The sequence below is a fragment of the Hypanus sabinus genome, chromosome 12, assembly GCF_030144855.1.
Source record: "Hypanus sabinus isolate sHypSab1 chromosome 12, sHypSab1.hap1, whole genome shotgun sequence".
Taxonomy (NCBI): Eukaryota; Metazoa; Chordata; class Chondrichthyes; order Myliobatiformes; family Dasyatidae; genus Hypanus; species Hypanus sabinus.
In genome coordinates this window covers 55,221,174-55,242,059 of record NC_082717.1, presented here as the reverse complement: position 1 = coordinate 55,242,059, position 20,886 = coordinate 55,221,174, and the positions used below count along the sequence as shown (strand labels likewise).

The 20,886-nt window shown below is 38.5% G+C and overlaps 1 protein-coding gene across 3 annotated transcripts in view; it reads left to right on the top strand.

The window, feature by feature from the left end:
- The window catches only part of LOC132402903 (EGF-containing fibulin-like extracellular matrix protein 1), a 100,909-nt gene that overhangs the window by 65,597 nt on the left and 14,426 nt on the right, over nt 1–20,886 (top strand). The window contains exons 5-7 of one of the 3 annotated variants that reach the window (XM_059985980.1): nt 1,805–1,954; nt 9,783–9,905; nt 17,855–17,974. In XM_059985980.1, coding sequence (XP_059841963.1) covers nt 1,805–1,954; nt 9,783–9,905; nt 17,855–17,974 — 393 coding nt within the window. Of the gene's footprint in view, nt 1–1,801; nt 1,955–9,782; nt 9,906–17,854; nt 17,975–20,886 lie in introns of all 3 variants that reach the window. The other 2 variants (XM_059985979.1, XM_059985982.1) reach the window with 2 other exon arrangements.

Sequence of the window (20,886 nt, the reverse complement as noted above, 5' to 3'; positions counted from 1 at the left end):
CAGTGAAGACTGATGCAAAGTACTCCTTTAGTTTATCAGCCATTTCCTTGTCCCCCGTTATTATTTCTCATGCATCATTTTCTAGCAGTCCTATATCCATTCTCATTCCTTTTAATTTTAGCATACTTGAAAAATCTTTTACTATCCACTTTGATATTATTTGCTAGCTTGCTTCCATATTTCATCTTTTCCCTTCTAATGATTCTTTGAGTTGCTCTCTGTAGGTTTTTAAAAACTTCCCAATCATCTATCTTCCCACTAAATTTTGCTTTCTTGCATGCCCTTTCTTTTGCTTTCACAATAGCTTTGACTTCCCTTGTCAGCCATGGTTGTACTATTTTACCATTTGAGTATTTCTACATTTTTCATTGGGAAGGAGGTACAACAGCCTGTAGACCCATTTTATGAACAACTTCTTCCCTTCCACCATGAGATTTCAAAATGGTCCATGAGCACTACCTTGCCATTCCTCTTTTGAACTATGTATTTATTTATTTATTTATTTGTAGCCAATGCAATGGATTCCGGTGAACTGGAATTTTGGCCCAATTAAACAGCTGGCTCAATTAGCCAAAGTTTCATGGATATAGTTCAAAAGGTATAAAAAAAAGACAAACTACCATTAACTGAATAAGAAATAGTACATTTAAATGAAATAGAGAACAATATCAATACTGCTACTTAACTATAAAGCTGTATATTAGTTCCTAATAGTTAGTGATAGAAGAATTTATTCCAGTGAACCTGGATACTGCTACATTCTTTTGATTGACTGTAAATGCACAAAAACAGCACAGACAGTGCAGATAATGGGACTATCTTCTTACAATGCTATAAAAAAATTAATCTTCCAAATCTTCATTTTCATCATAATATTCAACATTATTGTTGATATCTTCAAATTCTTCATGGTTCCAAATTTGTTGAAGCCGGGAAATCATTTCATTTTCACTTCCAGCCATTTCTGGCATCTCCAAGCCTGAATGCTTGAAACCACAGTGAGCAGATCAGTTCTGAATTGTTCTACCTGCTCATTTCTCATAAATTATCACTGACAAAAATCACTGCTTTTTTAACACAAGCGCACACAACTGACGCTATTTAAAATCTGTTCTCTCTAAGCACTGTGTAGTGTCTAAAGGCCACACAACTCCATGTGTCTGATGCTAGTTAGAAACCATTCAGCAGCAGTCTCCTGCACCAGTGAAGCAGCATAGTATCCCATGTAAACAAAGGGAATCCTGGCTATTTCTCAATTAGTTCTTGTTCTTTAAGAATTGTCTCAAATAAGCAGCTGCTCTGATTTACCAATGGCCCAACTAACTGGAATCCATTTTTGGCTTGCACTGTCTTGCTGCCACAAAACAACAAATTTCACAACATATGTCAGTAGTAATAAGCCTGGTTCTGGTTATGAGCTTTTTGAAGTTTATTCAATGCTCTGACATAATGAAGAAAATACATGAAGATGCATTATAGGACAGTTCATCAGTAGCTTCTGAATAGTTGCTGTTGATTAACCATAAATCACCAGCATCACTGAGAAAGTAAGCTACTATTGCAATTTACTTCTATTTTCTGACCCAAAGAAAATTTCAGAAATAAGCACGATTTCTCCAACGAACTTTAATTGAATCTGGCACAGTTCCAGATATTGGAAGATAAATCTGAACCATGATCAGAATGTTGACTTTTGGCCCAATGACATTGTAATGAAATGTACTTTTATTTTCTTTCATATATATTTGGGCTCTCAGAAATGATGATTTATTTCCTTATGGAAACTTTGTTTTTTATTCAGCAGCACTGGCAGCTTCTTCTGTAACACAGAGGTGTATTCATCACAGCCCAGACCACCACACATCAGGGTTGATTTTCAACTTCTCACCTGGCATTGCAGATCAAGTAGTTTCTGTCATCGTTGGCACATCTTTGCATTACTTCTATGCCGGGGGTGAGCTTAAAAATTACCAAGACCAAACTATTCTTGGTGTATTTTTTCACAAAATGATCCTTCTTGTCATTTGTTCACCTGAAGTTAATGGGTCTCAAGTAAGTTTGAAAAGTTTATCAGTTCATTCCCTAGAATGAAAAGTAAGCAATTTTCTGTTTAGAAACAAGCAGGCAGATTTTCCACACTAAATGAAGACATGGGTAAACAAGGAATACTGCACATTTATTTGTTTCCTGCTGAGTCAAACTTTCACAGGGTGTAGTCCATTTGACACTGCATACCTTCTCCAACTTTCATAAGATCACAGCCAGATGGAGTACAGGAGAAAAAGAGAAAATGGTGTAGTGTCAAGAGAACAAACTTCCCTTCTATGTCAGACTTCAGAAAACTGGGTGAAGTACACACCCCTGATTTTAACAAAGGGGCTGAGGTGGAGATCACTGAGAGCTTCAAAGTCCTTGGAGTAAATATCATCTATGATTTGTTCCGTACTGCCACAAAAAGCACACCAAAACTTCTTCATCTTCAGAAAGCTCAGGGAATTCCACATGTCCCTAATGACTCTTAGCAATTTTTACAGAAGTACCAAAGAAAGCATCCTATTCAGATGCATCATAGCTTGATATGGTAACTACTCTGTCCAAGACCATAAGAAATTGCGGAGTTGTGAACACAGCCCAGTTCATCATGCAAACGAACCTCCCCGTCTTTGCCTCCATCTACATTCCCAATGCCTCAGGAAAGCAGCCCACATAATCAAGGAGCTTTTTCATCATTGTCATTGTCTCTCCCTCAAAGCAGAAAATACAAAAGCTTGATGGCGTGAACCACCATACTTAAGTCCAATTTCTATCCTACTTTTATCAGACCCTTGAATGGAGCTCTAGCACACAAAATAATGAACTCTTGATCTCACAATCCACATTGTCATTGTAATTATATATGGCATAATCTATCTCAGTGGCATTCAAAATAAAAGCTTCCCCCTCAATCTCAGTACATGTGACATTAATAAACCTATACCAACAGCTGACCTTTCACCTCAAAGCACTTTCCTGCTCTAACTCCAAGTTCTTTAGCTCCTTCAGTATCTTAAAATATTCTCAATATCTTAATCATTCTCAATTTCATTGAATAACTGAGGAATCATTTCTCTTAGATTTATCATCTTTGATCTTTTATGATTTCATATAATCTTCAAGAGATTTTTAATGAATACTGTACCTACAACAGAAAATATGTCAAGGAAATTACATTCTGTATGTTATGTTCAAAGAAGAAGCTCAATCTTCTAAACTGAATTTGTTCATGTTCTAGTCTTTGTATCTATGCCTTATAATCTGATCCTACATTTACAATTATTGTCTTATGACTGCATTATGTCCTGTTCTGTAGCTGAACTTACATCCATATTGAGCAAATATCACTTTAAAGAATTTTACCTGTACTCAATACAGCTATTATAGCGGTTCAAAAGTAACCATGACTCAGTAATTTTCTGAAACATCAGTCACCAAGTGACTTTTGGCAGGACAACCGGAATTAAACAGGGTGATTCAGTTAATGGTTTCATTTTTCAGTAACTCACCTAGCTCCAATAATTCACTCCTTGTGTAACTTAGAGGCTGAAATTCCCAAAGCAACTAAGGTTTGCTGGCACGCACTGCATAAGTGGTACAGAAGCAGCCCAAAACTTTGACAGTAATGGTTTTGAACAATTTTCCCAGTGAGAAATGCAACTGTATCTTCAAGTAACTAGCAAGCCCAATGAGGAAGGTATATTTCCAACATAAATTAACGTTTTTATTTTATGGTTTTCCTCACTTCAGAAGAGAAATGTTTAGTTCACTTTATATCAAGCCTCTGAATTTATTCCAACTATTGACAGCCTGTGGAGATAGAGAGATCAGATATAAATGGAGAAATAAAATTCTGCATGAAGAAGCTTTTTCACTGCACACATCTGCAGCACTAAAATTCAAACCTGGGTATGGGAAGAAGAAACTTATCTGAAAGTTGGGTGAATTCTTCAGGCATCACATTACAGAAATATCCTGAGTGAGCAATAATGCAGCACTTCAAGCAGCAAATACAGTGTAAATGCACTTATGATGGAACCTGGCAAAGACTGGAGAGCTTAAAGAAAGTTGCCAAGGGCAAAGTAAAAGTTAACAGCATAACCTACTAATAGAACCATAAAACCATAGATCACTACAGCACAGTACAGGCCCTTCAGCCCTCCATGTTGTGCTGACCCATATAATCCTTAAAAAAATGTACTAAACCCACACTACCCCATAACCTTCTATTTTTCTTTCAGCCATGTGCCTGTCCAAAAGGTTCTTAAATACCCCTAATGTTTTTGCCTCCATCCCTGGCAAGTCATTCCAGGCACCCACAACCCTTTGTATAAAAAACTTACCCCTGATGTCTCCCCTAAACTTCCCTCCCTTAATGTTGTACATATGCCCTCTGGTGTTTGCTATTGGTGCCCTGGAAAACAGGTACTGACTATCCACCCTATCTATGCCTCTCATAATCTTATAGACCTCTATCAAGTCCCCTCTCATTCTTCTACGCTCCAAAGAGAAAAGTCCTTGCTTCATATGACTTGTTCTCCAAACCAGGCAACATCCTGGTAAATCTCCTCTGCACACTCTCCATAGCTTCCACATCCTTCCTATAATGAGGTGACCAGAATTGAACACAATACTCTCAATGCAGTCCCACCAGAGAATATATTTCATGTTCTAACCATCCTCTTCTGCCAAGCTTAAATGCAGTCTTACAACTGGCACAAAATATTTCTTTTAAACCAGGGGTTAATACTTTACAATGTAATGGAAATGTGCATGTCCTTACCAACTCTCAAGTGAGTGAAAAAATAGGCCTCTATTGTGTAACAAATTATAGGGAATTGAACAAAATTAAATTGGTAACCAAATGCAAGCCAATTATATATCTATTTTGCTTTTCAATGGAAAATTGAATGAACTCTAATTTGTAATTACTGTTTCTTTTTATCAATTTCACCTTGAAAGATTTTCCTCAGCGAGATCATTTAAAGAATAATGGTAATTTAAAGGCTCAACCCCAGCCAGGCTTTCTTTGCTGAGTCTCTCATTTGTACAAATGATATTCTGTTAGCCTCTTCAGATAACTTTGCTCTGTGTAACCAGTATCATGTGTAGGCAAACCTTCCTCATTTGAATTCTGTTGAAATCTTCCTTATATTCCATCTGTCACATGAGACTTCCAAAATCTGAACCTTACATTTCACTGCTGCAGTATTAGTAGTGGATATAGAGAGGGGAAAGACGTTAGAACCAGTTCATGACCATCTCCAACAAGACAGAACCTATTCCAGAAGAGATTCACAAGGATGTTTCCAGGAATGAAGGGGTTAACATATGAGGAGCTCTTGGCAGCTTTGAGCCTGTACTCACTGGAATTTAGAAGAATGCAGGGGAATCTTATTGAAACCTGCCGAATGTTGAAAGGACTCGAAAGGGTGGATGTGGAGAGGATGTTTCCTGTGATGGGGGTATTCACAACTAAAGGGCACAGCCTCAGAATTGAAGGGCGACCTTCTAGAACAGAGGTAAGGAAGAATTTTTTTAGCCAGAGAGTAGTGAATCTGTGGAATGCTCTGACACAGACTGCATTGGAGGCCAAGCCTTTTGGTATATTCAAAGGGGAAGCTGATCAGTCAGAGTATCAAAGGATATGGCAAGACGGCAGGAATATTGGGTTGAGTGGGATCTGGGATCAGCCATGATGGAATGGTAGAGCAGTCTCAATGGGCTGAATGGCCTAATTCTGCTCCTATGTCTTCTGGTCTTATGGCCTTATGGTCCTGAAGCTGAACACAAATACAATTTCAGATTGTGTATATCAAGTAGGAATTTGGAGAAACAAGAAATTAACTTTTATTAAATATAATGTGTTTAATTGCATAATGTGCTGATGCTTTGCATAGTTCAACTGAGCTAATGTTTTGTTGATGATTTACATTTGTATTCAGTGTCTGAGGCTTCTTGCTTAATGTCCAACAATGTCCCGGTGAAACTTTCCTTTCACCATTCTCATCACTGACAATGCCAAGGTTTTCAGGGAAGAAGTCTAAATGGGATAGCAGAAAAAGAATCTTTAATGACATGTTGCATTTCATGGTTTTGGATGTTTGAAGCATCTTGTCAACCAGTTGCATGTAGTTTGGTGCTCAGTAGTTGCCAAGAAAATTTTCAATGACATCCTTGGATGACTTCCATGCGATTTTCTCCAGTCCCACTGGAAGTTCTTCGAATTGCCTGTCATTGATGACCTGTATGATTTGTGGACCAATGAAAAATGCTTTCCTTAATCTTGGCATCAGGTATTCTGGGAAACAACTGTCTTAAATTTCAAAATCCTTTTTGGAAATTTTTGTGCCAGGTAACAGCAGATTACATCTTTGCTGTCTTCAACCCAGTAATTCTGTTTTTGGCTTTGACAAACACAAGTCTCTGAACAGGTCATTTAACTCAGATTGTGTTATTAAATCAGGCTCACTCAACATAAAGGATTCAAAATCTGTACCAGTATCAGTGTTCTTTTCCATTCCTGGCTTGTGCATCATGGCATCTTCATCTGCCTCCTCTAGACTCCATGTCCTGTTTTTCTTGCCTGTACAAGATAGAAAACTTCTCAGCTGACATTGTGGGCAACATTTAATTGACTTGAATTATCGATTGAAATACCAAATATAGGTGATTTCAAAAAAATGGTGTGTGATAGGGATATTTCATGGTGATTTTCATGATCAGCAGCTCAAAATCCATAAGGTATACTCAATAGTATTCAGGAAGCAAAATCTTTGTTGTCCAATGTTAGTGGTTCAGTGGAATACACTCTGTTTGCCTGAATGAGTTCAGCTCCAACACCACCAGACTAAAGCAGCCAATTTGTTTGATTACATATCCATCTCCCTAACTTTTTATTCACTCCTCCAGATGATCACCATGGAGGCAATGTGTACTATTCACAAAATGCACTGCAGTAATTTACTTAAGCTCCAGTAGCAGTTTCCAAGACACAATTTATAACATGAAGATGGACAGTGGTAACAGTCACAGGGGAACACCACCAGCAGGTTCCCCTTGAAGACATACCATGACTTGGAAATATATCACAATCTCTTCTTCGCCACCAGCTCCAAATCTGGAAACTTCCTACTGGACAATGTTGAGAAAGAACAATCAATACTCCTGTGCTTAGCAACAAATCTGATGAGCCAGCATGAACTCCAGACTGGAGGCATGGTTTTGTCAGTTGTCAAAAACTTCTTAAGCAGTTTATTAGACCGTTTTGTTCTGGAACTTCCATATGACAGCATACTTGTTATTCATAGTCCTGCAGATACACTTGTTTAGGACAGTTCACTTCTCGCAACACATTCAAATGTCACTCCACTCTTTAAGAAAGGAGGAAGGCAGCAGAAAGGAAATTATAGACCAATTAGCCTGACCTCAGTGGTTAGGAAGATGCTGGAGTCAATTGTTAAAGATGAGGTTCTGGAGCTCTTGGTGACAAATGATAAGATAGACAAAGTCAGCATGGTTTCCTTCAGGGAAAGTCCTGCCTGAAAAACCTCTCAGAGTTCTTTGAGGAGATTACACATAGGATAGATAAATGGGTTGCAGTGCATGTTGTATGTTTGGATTTTCAGAAAGCATTTGATAAGATGCCACACTTGAGGCTGCTTACCAAATTAAGAGCCCATGGGATTACCGGAAAGTTACTAGCATGGTTAAAGCATTGGCTGATTGGTAGGATGCAGTGAGTGGAAAAAAAGGATCCTTGTCTGGTTGGCTGCCAGTGACTAGTGGTGTTCCACAGGAGTTGGTGTTGGGACCGCTTCTTTTTATGTTGCATATAAATTATTTAGGTGATGGAATAGATGGCTTTGTTGCCATGTTTGCAGACAATATGCAGATTGATGGAGGAGCAGGTAGAGTTGAGAAAACAGGAAGGCTGCAGAAGTACTTGGACAGATTAGGAGAATGGTCAAGAAAGTGGTAAATGAAATACAATGTTGGAAAATGCATGGTCATGCACTTTAAAATGAAGAACTATATCTGCAGACTATTTTATAAGCAGAGAGAAAATCCAAAGTCTGAGATGCAAGGGGGCCTGGGAGTCCATGTGCAGACCACCCTAAAGGTTAACTTGAATGTTGAGTCAGTGGTGAGGAAGGCAAATGCAATGTTAGTATTCATTTCAAGAGACGTAGGATATAAGAACAGGGATGTGATGCCGAGGCTTTATAAGGCACAGGTGAGGCCTAACCTTGAACAGTATTGTGGTCAGTTTTGGGCTCCTTATCTAAGGAAAGATGTGCTGGCATTGGAGAGAGTTCAGAGGCAGTTCACAAAGAAGTGCCTGGGAATGAAAGTGTTATCATATGAGGAACATTTGATAGCTCCAGACTTATTCTCGCAATAATTTAGAAGGATGAGGGGGGGGGATCTCATTGAAACCTTTTGAATGTTGAAAGGCCTAGCCAGAGTAGATGTGGAAAGGATGTTTCCCATGGTGGGGGAGTCTAGGACAAGAGGGCACAGACTCAGGATAGAGGGGCATCCATTTAAAACACAGATGCAGAGAAATCTCTTTAGCTGGAGGGTGATAAACTTGTGGAATTTATTACCACAGGCAGCTTGGAGGCCAGGTCGTTGGGTGTATTTAAGGTAGAGATAGATAGGTTTTTGATTGGACACAGCATGAAAGATTATGCAGAGAAAACCAGGGAGTGGGGCTGAGGAAGGGAGAAAAGGATCAGCCATTATTGAATGACAGAGTAGACTCGATGGGCCAAATGGTCTAATTGTGCTCCTGTGTCTTGTGGTGTTATTCTCACCCAGTAGCATCTTCTGTATATACAATAATCAACTCACAATCTTTGAACAATTTTTAAAGCACTACAGCCACCATGATTAAGGTGCACCTCCTGGTGAAGATTGCCTCAAGAGACTTACCTATTATATTTGTGTACAGTGGAATCTGGTATGTTACTGATGTCATCTGCTGTGGTCTAAAAGAAAAAAAAAGAAAATATCCCTGGTAATCTTGTAATCCTAATAGTTTGACAGTCTAAGGTCCAAGCTGCGACAGCACAACCGGACTTGACTGGTACACTGTTCCTTCAAATGGAGAAACACAACCTCTTTGACGGTGCCTGTCTCCCTTTTGATCCTGTTCTCTTGTGCCTTACTCCTTCTCCTCCAACTTCCAAGACAGTCTTGCTGCACCATCCATTGATTGTAGTCAATACTGCAGTACCATAACCTCACATTTTCATAAGTCAAAATAAAACTTTCAATGGAAACAGCAAATGCACAGATGTTAATTGGTAACTCAAAATGGCAAACCAGTAAGAAAATCTGGAAGTATTGACTGATCCCTTTCAATAACAATGCAAAAGCAGTCCTCTCCCTTAACAGTGCCTGATGTTGCTGGCTGAGTTTGTCATGAGGCTGGTATAGCTCTGGGAAAAGTCCTCCAATAAACAAAGAACCTTAACTTGAATATATTAGTAATTTTACAGGGGTGTGTCCTGCTTGACAGCGGAGCAACCTAAACCTAACATGCACCAGGTACAATTATTTGCAATACTGAACATCAAGGACTTCACGTAATACCACCAACAAGATGCGGTTGAGTTCCATTAAGTTTCTAAGTTGATGTACCTTTGGAAGCTGAAATGGTAGTAAGTAAGTAAAACTCCAGAAACAGTTATGCATCATCATCCACGACTGAAGTATGTGTATTTTTTTCCTCTTTGAAACAGATATTGATGAATGTGCATTAGGTAGCCATAACTGTGGTCCGGAACTAATCTGCATAAACACAAGAGGCTCATATAGCTGCCGTTGCAAGCAGGGTTATCGCAAACGTGGAGATCAATGTTTGGGTACGTACAGTAAAACTACACAGAAATGGATGTTGTTTTTGCTTTGCTTTAAGTTCTTAAATATGTTTTGAGGAATATCTTTCTGACATCTTGGGACTTCACTCAAAAACATGATTTGAAAGGTAAGTAATTTTCTGCTCTTGATTAAATCAAAAAAGGTAAATCTCAAAAATTGCCTGATCTGTCATTTATCATTGCCACCGGGATTTCTTTAAAATAAACATTACTTAGAAACAATAACCTCTCCAGACAACAGACAATTTAGTGGGTGTCAGTCAGAAAGGGCTTTTCTCACAGGTAGTAGACGGTAGCTGATGTATTTACAATCACCTTCAGGGGACGTGCTGACTGGATGATCCATCTTGGTTTCATCACGAGGTTCCCACCTTTACAGAGAACAGCTTTAGCCAAGTTAATTAATTCCAACAGATATGAAGAGCAGAAACAAATGATTATAATAGAAGAACATAAGACATAGGAGCTGAATCAGGCCATTTGCCCCCTCAAGTCTTCACTGCTATTCCATCATGGCTGATTTATTTTCCCTCGCAACTTCATTCTCTTGCCGTCCCCATAATCTCTGACATCTTACTAAACAAGAACCTATCAACCACCACTTTTAATACACCCAATGACTTGGCCTCCACAGTTGTCTGTGGCAATGAATTCCACAGACTCACCACCCTCTGGCTAAACAAATTCTTCTTCATCTCTGTTCTAAAGGGACATCCTTCTAATCTGAAGCTGTGTCCTCTGGTTTTAGGCTCCCAAGCTACAGAGAACATCCTCTCCACATCCACTCTGTCTCGGCCTTTCAGTATTCCACAGGTTTCAAAGAGATCCCCCCTTCATTTTCATTAACTCTAGTGAGTACAGTCCATAACCATCATACATTAACCCTTTCAATCCCAAGATCCTTCTTGTAAATCTCCTCTGACCCTCTCCAATGCCAGAATATCCTTTCTTGGAAAAGGGGCCCAAAACTGCTCTTAATACTGCAAGTGTGGTCTGACCAATGTCTTATAAGTCCTTATTTTTATATTCTAGTCCTCTTGAAATTAATGCTAAATGAAAGATATCAGACTTAATAACATTCCGCCTGTACAATTAAATTGGTCCAATACAGCTTATATTATTAGAAATTCCTGGAAAATGTTGAGAATTGTCCAAGTGTATCTTGCCTAATGATGAATCTAACCTAATCAATTATTGCCTACTTAAACTGTTTTCATTCATCAGTAAATGGCGAATCTGTCAGGAGGAGTGCTATTGGGTACATTTTCCAATAATCGGCTCTCTGGTGTTCAATTTGCATTATGCCAGAACCACCTGGCTCTAGAACTCAACACATCCTTGAGTTAAGTATGGGTCAGAGAGCTGAGATACAGATATAAAATGAGGGTGAATGCCTTTCATAGACATGACATTATTGATCCATACTAAAACTGAATATAATATAAATGAAAAGAAAATGGAGTTCAACTGTAAAACCTATTTCCTCTTCTTAACCCAAAGAAAGGATCAGAAATCAACTCTTTGTAAAGTCCATTGGCACTTTGCACTTCATGGTGGGAACGGGGCAAAGACTTTACAAACAAATGATGTGCTTTGTGGATCAGAAGTGTAGTAGAATGCAGGGATTCCTAAATATTTTTATTGCTCTGAAGTAAAGGATTTGGGATGGATTGTGGGTTGATATCCCATTAACACAATAATTTCAAAATCCTTCAAACAATGATGAGTAGTTAATGATGGGATGGAGTCCAGTCATTCTGGATCAAAACTTGTGTTGAGGGAAGCCAGGAACAAACTCCTGACGAAGGGTCTCGGCCCGAAACGTCGACAGCGCTTCTCCCTATAGATGCTGCCTGGCCTGCTGTGTTCCACTAGCATTTTGTGTGTGTTGTTCTTTGTTTTTATGATCATTCTCCTTCTTAAGGCTTTTGCTCCTCTTAAGCATAGAATTCAGCCCTTACCTAAATAATGGGGGTGAGCTGCCAGCATCTTCCTGGCTCTGCAAGTTGCCTGTGTTGTCTGCCGTGACCTTTTAAAATGTCCTGCAAAGGGGAGAACAGTAGAAGGGCTGAAATCTCATCGACCAATCACCAAGAGTACTGTACCATAGTGTCTAGTGTAAAATTCCTTCTGCTTCCAATAAAGAAATAAGTTCATTTTTCAGTGAAAGCTGTTGTTTAGACCCTGTCTATCATGAGAAAACTGAGCAGGATAATCCTAAATCAGTCACTAAAAAGCTCTTGATTAAAATTGTTGTATTTGACTTTAATAATAGTTTACAAGTTCTGTGGCTTGGTGGTGCACCACTTTGTTCTGCTACTGCACGGTTGTACGGGCCTACATTCAATCCTAACCTCGAGGGCTATCTGTGTAGAGCCTGTAAGTTCTTCATATGCCATGTGGGGTTCTGCTGGGTGCTCTGGTTTCCTTCTAAACCCTAAAGGTTCAACAGGATATCTGGCTACTGATAAATAGCCTTTAGCTATGATTCAAAAGTACCTATACAAATTTTAATCAGATCTTTTAACAGTAAGTTTCAGGTAAATACCATGAATCCATTAAACTGGGCCTTGCAGCATTCAATACACAAAATTGTGACAAAATTATTTTCCAAAACCAATAACGTTAACAGGGTTTGCAGATTCCCACGTGAAGATTATGTTATACTCTAATTCATTCTTCAGTCACAACCAAAGAGATGCAATTATATCTGCAGCCATCTGTATGGTTTTCTGCAAAAACCAAAGCTGGGAGTCACTGAACTATCCCAAGCCTTTCATACATATCATTCTTCAATGTAGGTCTGTGCTAAATCTAAAGTTAAAATTAATTTATCACTTCTTGTCTAATTTTCACAATAACAGTTTCCAAATAATTCATTTAGTTTGAAAAAACATTCCTTGAGTCACTAAAGAAAAAAAATAGTTCAGGATTGTGTGACTTAGTATACACACATGTAAAGAAGTACTTCAATTCTTTATTTCGTATAAGGTGGAAAAAGTCACCCAAATTCACATACAAGAATCATTGAAAATAAATTAATCAGTTTTATTATCAATGATACCAAATGCATAATTTATTGCTGTGTATATGATGCACCATCAATAACTCACTCTGAGACGTAAGGCGAGATATCGGCTTTTATTGACTGGAAGAAGGAACAAGCAGTGAGTGACCATCATACTACATCCTGGAGACTGAGAGGCCGGGCTCAGGCCTTGATCGCCTTTATAAAGGGGTCTGTGGGAGGAGCCACAGGAGCAGTCAGCAGTGGGCGTATCCAGACAGGTATATGTAGTTCACCACAATATATCCTGTAAAAAATATTCCCAAGCAAACTATATTTGTTATTACATCATCTGGACAATCCGCCTCACTAAAAATGAACCCAGTTTAACCGGTTGGATCAAATAAAAAAATGCATTCCACATATTTGATATGTCAAGTAACATAACAAATTTTGCCAATAAAATATGGTTAGCTACAAAAGCAAAGTGCATTTTCCATTCAGGAACACAGTTTCCAAGTCTTCAATCATCCCTTACTTTGAACTGCAGTTTGAATACCTAGAAGAGTAGTTGGGTAAGAGTGGATATAAAGTTCAGTTCTGGTTATGAGTAATAAACCAATGTAGGAGCTTTATATAAAAAAAACCATGACCTCAGTTCAATGACACATCAATATTTGATCTCATGAATCTATGTTCAATGTTCACTGTCACCTCAGTTGTTGATTAAGTTTTTTAAGAATGTACGGTAAATTTGGCTGCAATATAATGAGATGGGAGGAAACAGGGACCTTGAGGGCAGTTTTACCATGAGTGGGCTTGTCCGGTCCTGTCACATTTCAAAAGCTTTTTGCCCCAGTCATTGCCTACTAGACTGAGAAGCTGGCTGGAAATCAGACAATAGCACCAGGCAATAGACAAGGATAGGAGAAGGAAATATCAGGAGAGGAGAGGACTGAGATATCAGGTAAGGGGAGCTCAAGGTGACTCAAGAGGGGACACCTGAGAGTTCAGGATGGAGAAAATATTGAAGGATGGCCAAAGAGATTGGGAAAGGATCAATGGAGTACTGTGAGCGATTAATGCAGAGAGAGGGTGATATGAGAGGACATGGTGGACTGTGGCAGATATAAGAAAGGGAGGAGTCTCTGGGGATGTGTCCTTGATTGGATGGAGGGTCATATTGTTCCTCCTTCTATCCAAATGCCTCTTAAATGCTGTAATTGTTTCCAGCTTGACCACTTCCTCTGCAGCTTATTTCAGGTGTTCACTACCCTCTATGCAAAAAGGTTACCTCTCAGACTGCTTTTAAGTCTCTCTCCTCTTACCTTGTACCCTCTAGTTTTGGACTTCCTAACCCTGGGGGGAAAGACTATGACTGTTCTCCTTATCCATAGCTCTCATGATTTGATAAATTTCAGTGAGATTACTCCTTATTCTCCTACGCTCTGGTCTAATGAATAAAGATCCAGCATAGCCAACTTCTCCCTAAAACAACCTTGTAAATGTTATCTGCACCCTCCAGCTTGACAATGTGACCAAAATTGTACATATATTTCAAGTACACTCATCAACAATTTACAAATCTGCAACATAATGTTCCTACTTCTAAACTCAGTGCCCTGACTGATGAAAGCCAGTGTGTTAAGTGTTTGTTTCATCACCCTGAGCACTTGGTCCTTCTGTTGCACTCGTTGGTATCCTGACATTCAATGTACTGTTTTGAATGTTCAAAATGCATCGCTTCACACTTAGCTAAGTTGAAGTCCATTTGCCATTCCTCAGCCCATCTCCCAAAATGATCAAGATTTCTTTGCAATTCATTGTAATCTGCTTCACTATCATCAAGCACCAACCCCTCCCACCACCCCCCCAAATTTAGTACCAAATGTTCAGTATCCACATTAATTTAGTATCACATGTTCTATGCAGCAACACTAGCTTCTTTTAGCTGCAGGGCTTTCTGAGGAAAGTATTTAAGCCACACAGACCCTATTAAAGTACTTAAACGAGTGACTCGTTACAGAAGAAACCCAGCACCCAGGTTGCCAGGGCTGCTCCAATGCCTCCCCAGCTCCAGCCTTCTGGTATAAATAACACTCTCACCCATCAATCTGGGCAGCTGGCTGCTGATATTTAAGAGATTGTCCACCGAGTCAGAAGTATGCTTGCTGAAGATGCAAGTAACATTACTACTTCTTAAAACAAGTTTACATTTGCTCCACACAATGAAAATCAGATTTTGCTTATTATGGTTGGTCAGAAATAGAATGAAATTAGTAACTCCAAAGATCCTTGTAAACTTTCAAGGGGACCTGGCATTGGCACAGAGCCCCAGGCTCAGAAAAAGTGCAAACTTGTTACAGACTGTTTGAGTAAAAGGGTACAATACACATTACTGCACTCAGAATCAAGAGATTTAAACTAATAATCTTTATTTCCTCAGAAAGTACTCAGAAAGTATTAATCTAAACAATTCAAAAAATTGGATTCCTTTTTCTAAAACTCTGCAAATCAAAATTGAGTAAGAATTTATCCTTTTAAGAAGGTAATCCTGGGCTTGAAGCCTGTTCATTTAACAGTTATATTTCTGTATTTAATGAATGAACATTTATGACAGAACTATGATTACAGTGAAATCCAAATTAAATTAATAATGTTTCTGCATAAAATGCACATGATATTGTGCTATTCCAAATTTACTATTCCTTTTAGTTTGTTATGCAGGGAATCAGTCCACACTGTTCACGGGCCTCAACTGGGGGAGAGTGTGTGGATAAGCTGTGGGTCAGGGTTTTGGAAACAAGTTAGGAAAGAGATCAGGGCTTCAGAGGTCAGAAGGGTGATCAGGTATTGAATTCAAGATTATTTAATGTCATTTCTTGTACACCCATCACTGGTTTGTATAATGTCATTATTTCCCATCGGTCACCTCGTGTACAGCCCAGTGTCATTTTATGGCCATATAATCAATGTATAGAAACTATCTGATGTATTTATATTTATTGTTTTTTATTATTATTTTGTCCTTTCACTTATGTTTTTTTTGAGCTGCATCAGATCTAGAGTAACAATTATTTTCTTCTTACACTTGTGTACAGGAAATGGCATTAAATTATCTGGAATCTTGAATCCTGAATCCAATACCTGGCCACCCTTCTGGCTTCTGAAGCCCCGATCTCTTTCCTAACTTGATTCCAAATCCCTGACCCACTGCTCACCCACACTTCCTTCTCCCTCCCCCAGTTGAAGCCATGCACAAAGCCTATATTGTCACAGGACTCTCTGCCAGCACCCCCAGTGCTGCTCCCAAACCTAGCTTCACACCTGAGTTTTGTTGCTGTGACCACAATCAGGCAGCTGATACCACACTGCACAAGCGTGCCTCCCTCCCAAAGCTACAATTAACTTCTAGGCTTTTGTGCCCTTGATTGTTGCAGCCAATGTGTGACTCTACCCCTACAATTAGAAATTTCTGGAATGCCATAATTTATTTATTGCCTTTCACTAGATGCCTTGTTGACAGTGATAGGAATTCACCTTCATGAACCATTTTGCTCCTTCTGATGAATTAACTCTCGACTTATTGCTGAGATGGTAATTCTATTGCAAAGGAAACATAGTTATTCTTTCAAGTAAGGATGGTCTGTGGCTTGGAGGGATACCTTGGATGGTGAACCCTGCTGCCTTTGTCCTTTTTTGGTGACAGAAATCATGGGTTTGACAAGTGCTGTTGGATGTGGCTATAGTGGTGGTGGGAGTAAATATTTAGGTTAATGGATGAAAGACCAAGGCTTAACCTGATTTTAAGCAGCTTATAAAGTGTATTTAGGCTCAGTTGATCAGACCCAAAAGATCCAAGCTAGTTCAAGTGTCCAGGAAATGTGGTAATAAGCATACAAACTCAACAAAGTAAATTAAGTCTAATCATAAAACAGAAAGCACAAATAAACCACACTAAATACTACTGTACATAGTAAGTTACAAAGTTTCCACCAAGATATCAGGCATAAAGATTCTTCGCCTCTGCTTGATTGTTGCTGCCATGGGGGGAACTCTGATTTGCAACTCGTAACATCACCCTGGGACCATCCTAGTCACAACTCCTCAGTCAAGGTGAAGTCCCTAGGACCAAACGAAAGGTGCCCCAATAAATAGGGATTCAATCTACAAGCACTGAGAGACACATATAAACTGATAAACTCTTTGGTCTTCTCATGCCACTAGTGCATGAGGCCAAAAAGAATGCAGCCGCTATTAGCAAACCAACAGCGTTTAACCTTACATCCTGTGAGCTCACAAAGAGTTAAAATGTCATTTGGAATTGTTCATATTTTCATCTAATATTTTTACAAAATTTTATACACCACAACACATATATCATTACAATTTAATAACATCACATACATTACAACAAAGAAGGTAGACCACTAACCCTTTCTTAGACTAGTTTGGGCAATAATGTTGGCCTTCCACATCCCCAGAATAGATATTTTAAAATGAAATGATGAACGTTGACAGAAAATCTCAATATCAGTTGAGTATATGACAGATTGCAACTCTGGGCCATGGTTGAATTGTAACCACAGTATCTGATTAGCAATATCATTGCTCCTTAACCAAGCATCCTCATAACCACACTACAGCTGTATTTGTTTAGCACTAAAATGGTCGGAGATGAAATAGGAAATAACTAAATCAAAGCTGATATCAGAATGCAGTAAATTAGATGGCAACTTATGAAAAAAATAAAGTATGAACCTAAGTGTTAACAATAAAATATGACTTGAAGCAGAAAGAAAGCAATCTTGCTGTGATAATATGACATCATCGGGCTATGGCCCTTGGCTCTCATCATTCTGGGTGTCTGGCAATGATTTTCTTAAACATGAGTAGTTGTGTAATGTATTTTTCAATGATTACACAGACATTGATGAATGTAACGTAGCCACCTACTGCCATCATGGATGTGTCAACACACCTGGTTCCTATTACTGTCAGTGCAACATTGGTTTTCAGTTGGCAAGTGACAATCGCACATGCAGAGGTAAGCATCTGCTCTTACTTACAGTTCAGATACCTTCCTTTAATATATAATTCATCAACCCAGCAATTTCAGAAAAAGGAAACTTTTTGTTATCAGCTGTCAAAAAATATATAAAAAGCTTTAAATACAAAAGTAGAATAAAAGAATGTTTTGCTTTAATTCTCCATGTTGTCCCTCCATCACATCAGCCCTATTGAATTATGATGCTTGTGTACCTTTATGATTCAGAACTTAACATGAGTTAGTTTAGGCCTGCATCCTTTTAAGTCTGATTCAACTCCAGTGGTTGGAAATCTTTCATTCTCCATAATGACATCATTAGACCTGGCAGATGCTGTACAGCTCCATATGTAATTCTCTATTCGAGTCATTTTAACTTGCTATTTTATAGTGTGAGCAATACTCTATTGCAATATTTTCCTATTCACTGCTGCCAGGCTGGCCTAAGGCCCGAGTTCATAGTAATTCTTGGTGTTCCAACAAAATTCTCTTGCAGGCTTATAAAACAGCCTGCCTTTTATGTTCTAATAAATATTGCAATAAAGAACCTTTTAGTTATCTTCTCTGGTGGTTTGGTGAGTAAACACACACCTGCTATGGCACTGAAACATAAGGTTTGTTCTTGGCTGTGGTTTATCCCTGATGATACTTGGAGTTACATAGGACCTCTACAGTGGAAATCAGTTCCTTAGCAATCAAACGTCTTGTTGGGATTCACTGACACTTGTGGAAATACCATCCAAGTGAAGTTCATGGTTTGGCTGTATCGCTCTCAAAGTGAAATAGCCAACCTGGGGTGAATGGCTTGGAATTTCCATGGTGATACTTCTACATAGCCACCATACCTTCAATGAATTTCTATTTTGTACCTGAACAGGAGTTGTACCTAAACTTTACCATCATTCCTACTAAGATAGGGTGAGGTGCAGATAACACATAAAATTTCTGACCATTTTTGAAGTTTAAACACAAAAGCATCAGGCAATTGCCAATAGTCATGAAGCTGTACTTGAGAAAACATAGATAACGGAAGTGATTTCTTACCTGTTAATGAAAGATCTGGTCAGTCTCCAGAGTTTGGCATTTCTGTTTGTAAACAGAATTTTGGACTCAGTTCCTGGTTGCTGTCTGTTTTAGCTCAGTTGATATATTGGTTGGATAACTATAAGAAAACTTACTGAAACTGGGAATCTAATACAGGTTGAGTACTCCTTATCTGAAATTCCAAAATCTGAAAACTTTAGAAATTGGAAAATTTTTGAGCACTGACATGACATCACAAATGGAAAATTCCAGAATGGGCTGGGAAGGTTCCCAGCCGACGTGCAGGTCTCCACACATCACAGACAATTCTGAGAAGTGACCCCACATATGCAATGAACAGAAGTTAATGACAAATAGGAAAATACTGCATAAAGTGAAAAATGAAAATCTCAATCATATATTGAAAGAATGCATTCATCAGTGTTGGAATAAACACATGCTGCTTAACACCTGATGCTGATATGAAACAAGCAAAAATCACCACAATGAACTGAAAATTGAAGCTAATTGTGAATATTCACAGGCTGGTCGTAGAAATTTAAGAAAAGGCATGGCATTAAATTCTTAAAGGTTTAAAAATTCTTAAGATAAAGCTCCTGCTGATGATGATACAGCTGAAGAATTCAATGATGAGTTTACGAGGATCATCACTGATGAAAATCTAATACCAGGACAAGTCTACATTGCTGATTGCTTTTATACCTTACATCAAAACCTATAAAAAATACAAATTCAGTGTACTGTAGCCTTTTAATCAAAACACAGCATCATAGGTGGAGACTGAAAGCCTGCCATTGTGTGTTGGTGTTCAACAGCTGATTCAAGTTTTCTCTCAATTCTGCTGTGCCACTTTTGTTACCCTGCACACATTATATTTTCATTAGATTAATTATATTTAATATTTTTACAGTTAAGTACATATCAATAAGTGTAAGACAAAGACTGCTTACCAGTAGCATGTAAATTCAGAATCAGAGAAGATGGTGGTCCCAATCTATCTCATTATATATTCCAAAATCTGAAATCCAAAACACTTCTGGCCCCAAACACTTTGGATAAGGGATACTCAGCCTGTATTATCAAAGACTAAAATATGACACAACATTTCAGATAGAATGTGGTATGAATTGATTATCATTATTCTGCCTTTTGGACTAGGTAAGTTTAATCAGAACATCCCTCTCTGAATCTGTCTCTGGTTATACCTGGCACTAAGCAGTTCTTGGAAAAGTAATAACTTCCAGTGATCTGGTGATAATCTATAAAATAATCAAAGCCTATTGTCAAAATATATTACATTGAAAGGTAAATTTTGATTTTTTTCCCCGTGTTTGACTATGTTATTGATAAGTATCAGCCTCAAGAGAAAGTTATTTTTAAAAGATCAATTTTGAAATTGGATCATAAATATTTTTGAACGCACACTCCCAACTCTGTTCATCTCCCTCCACGTTACTAGTCTCCTAACAAGAAAGGAGATGCAACTCAGAACAGCCTAGAATAACTAAGGCTGTGTGTGTAGCTCTGGTTACTACATTACAGGAAGTATGGGGATTGTACAGAAGAGGTTTACTGCGATGTTGTCTCACATGGAGCTGTAAGAATAAGGTAATTAAGTTTGCTTTCTTTGAAGTAAAGAAGGCAAAGGAATGGCCTGATTGATGTGTACAAAATTATGAGAGACATACACCAGAAGAAACAGTCTGCCTTAGCTTAAATATGACATTAGTTTAATAAAGGGGTGGGGGACTTTGATAAAGGGTTTTTTCCACCCAGAAGGTGGTTAAAAGTGGGAATGCAATATCAGTGTGTGGTACTGCCATGTAATCTCGCCATGTTTAAGAAATATTTAGGTGAGGACTTGAAAT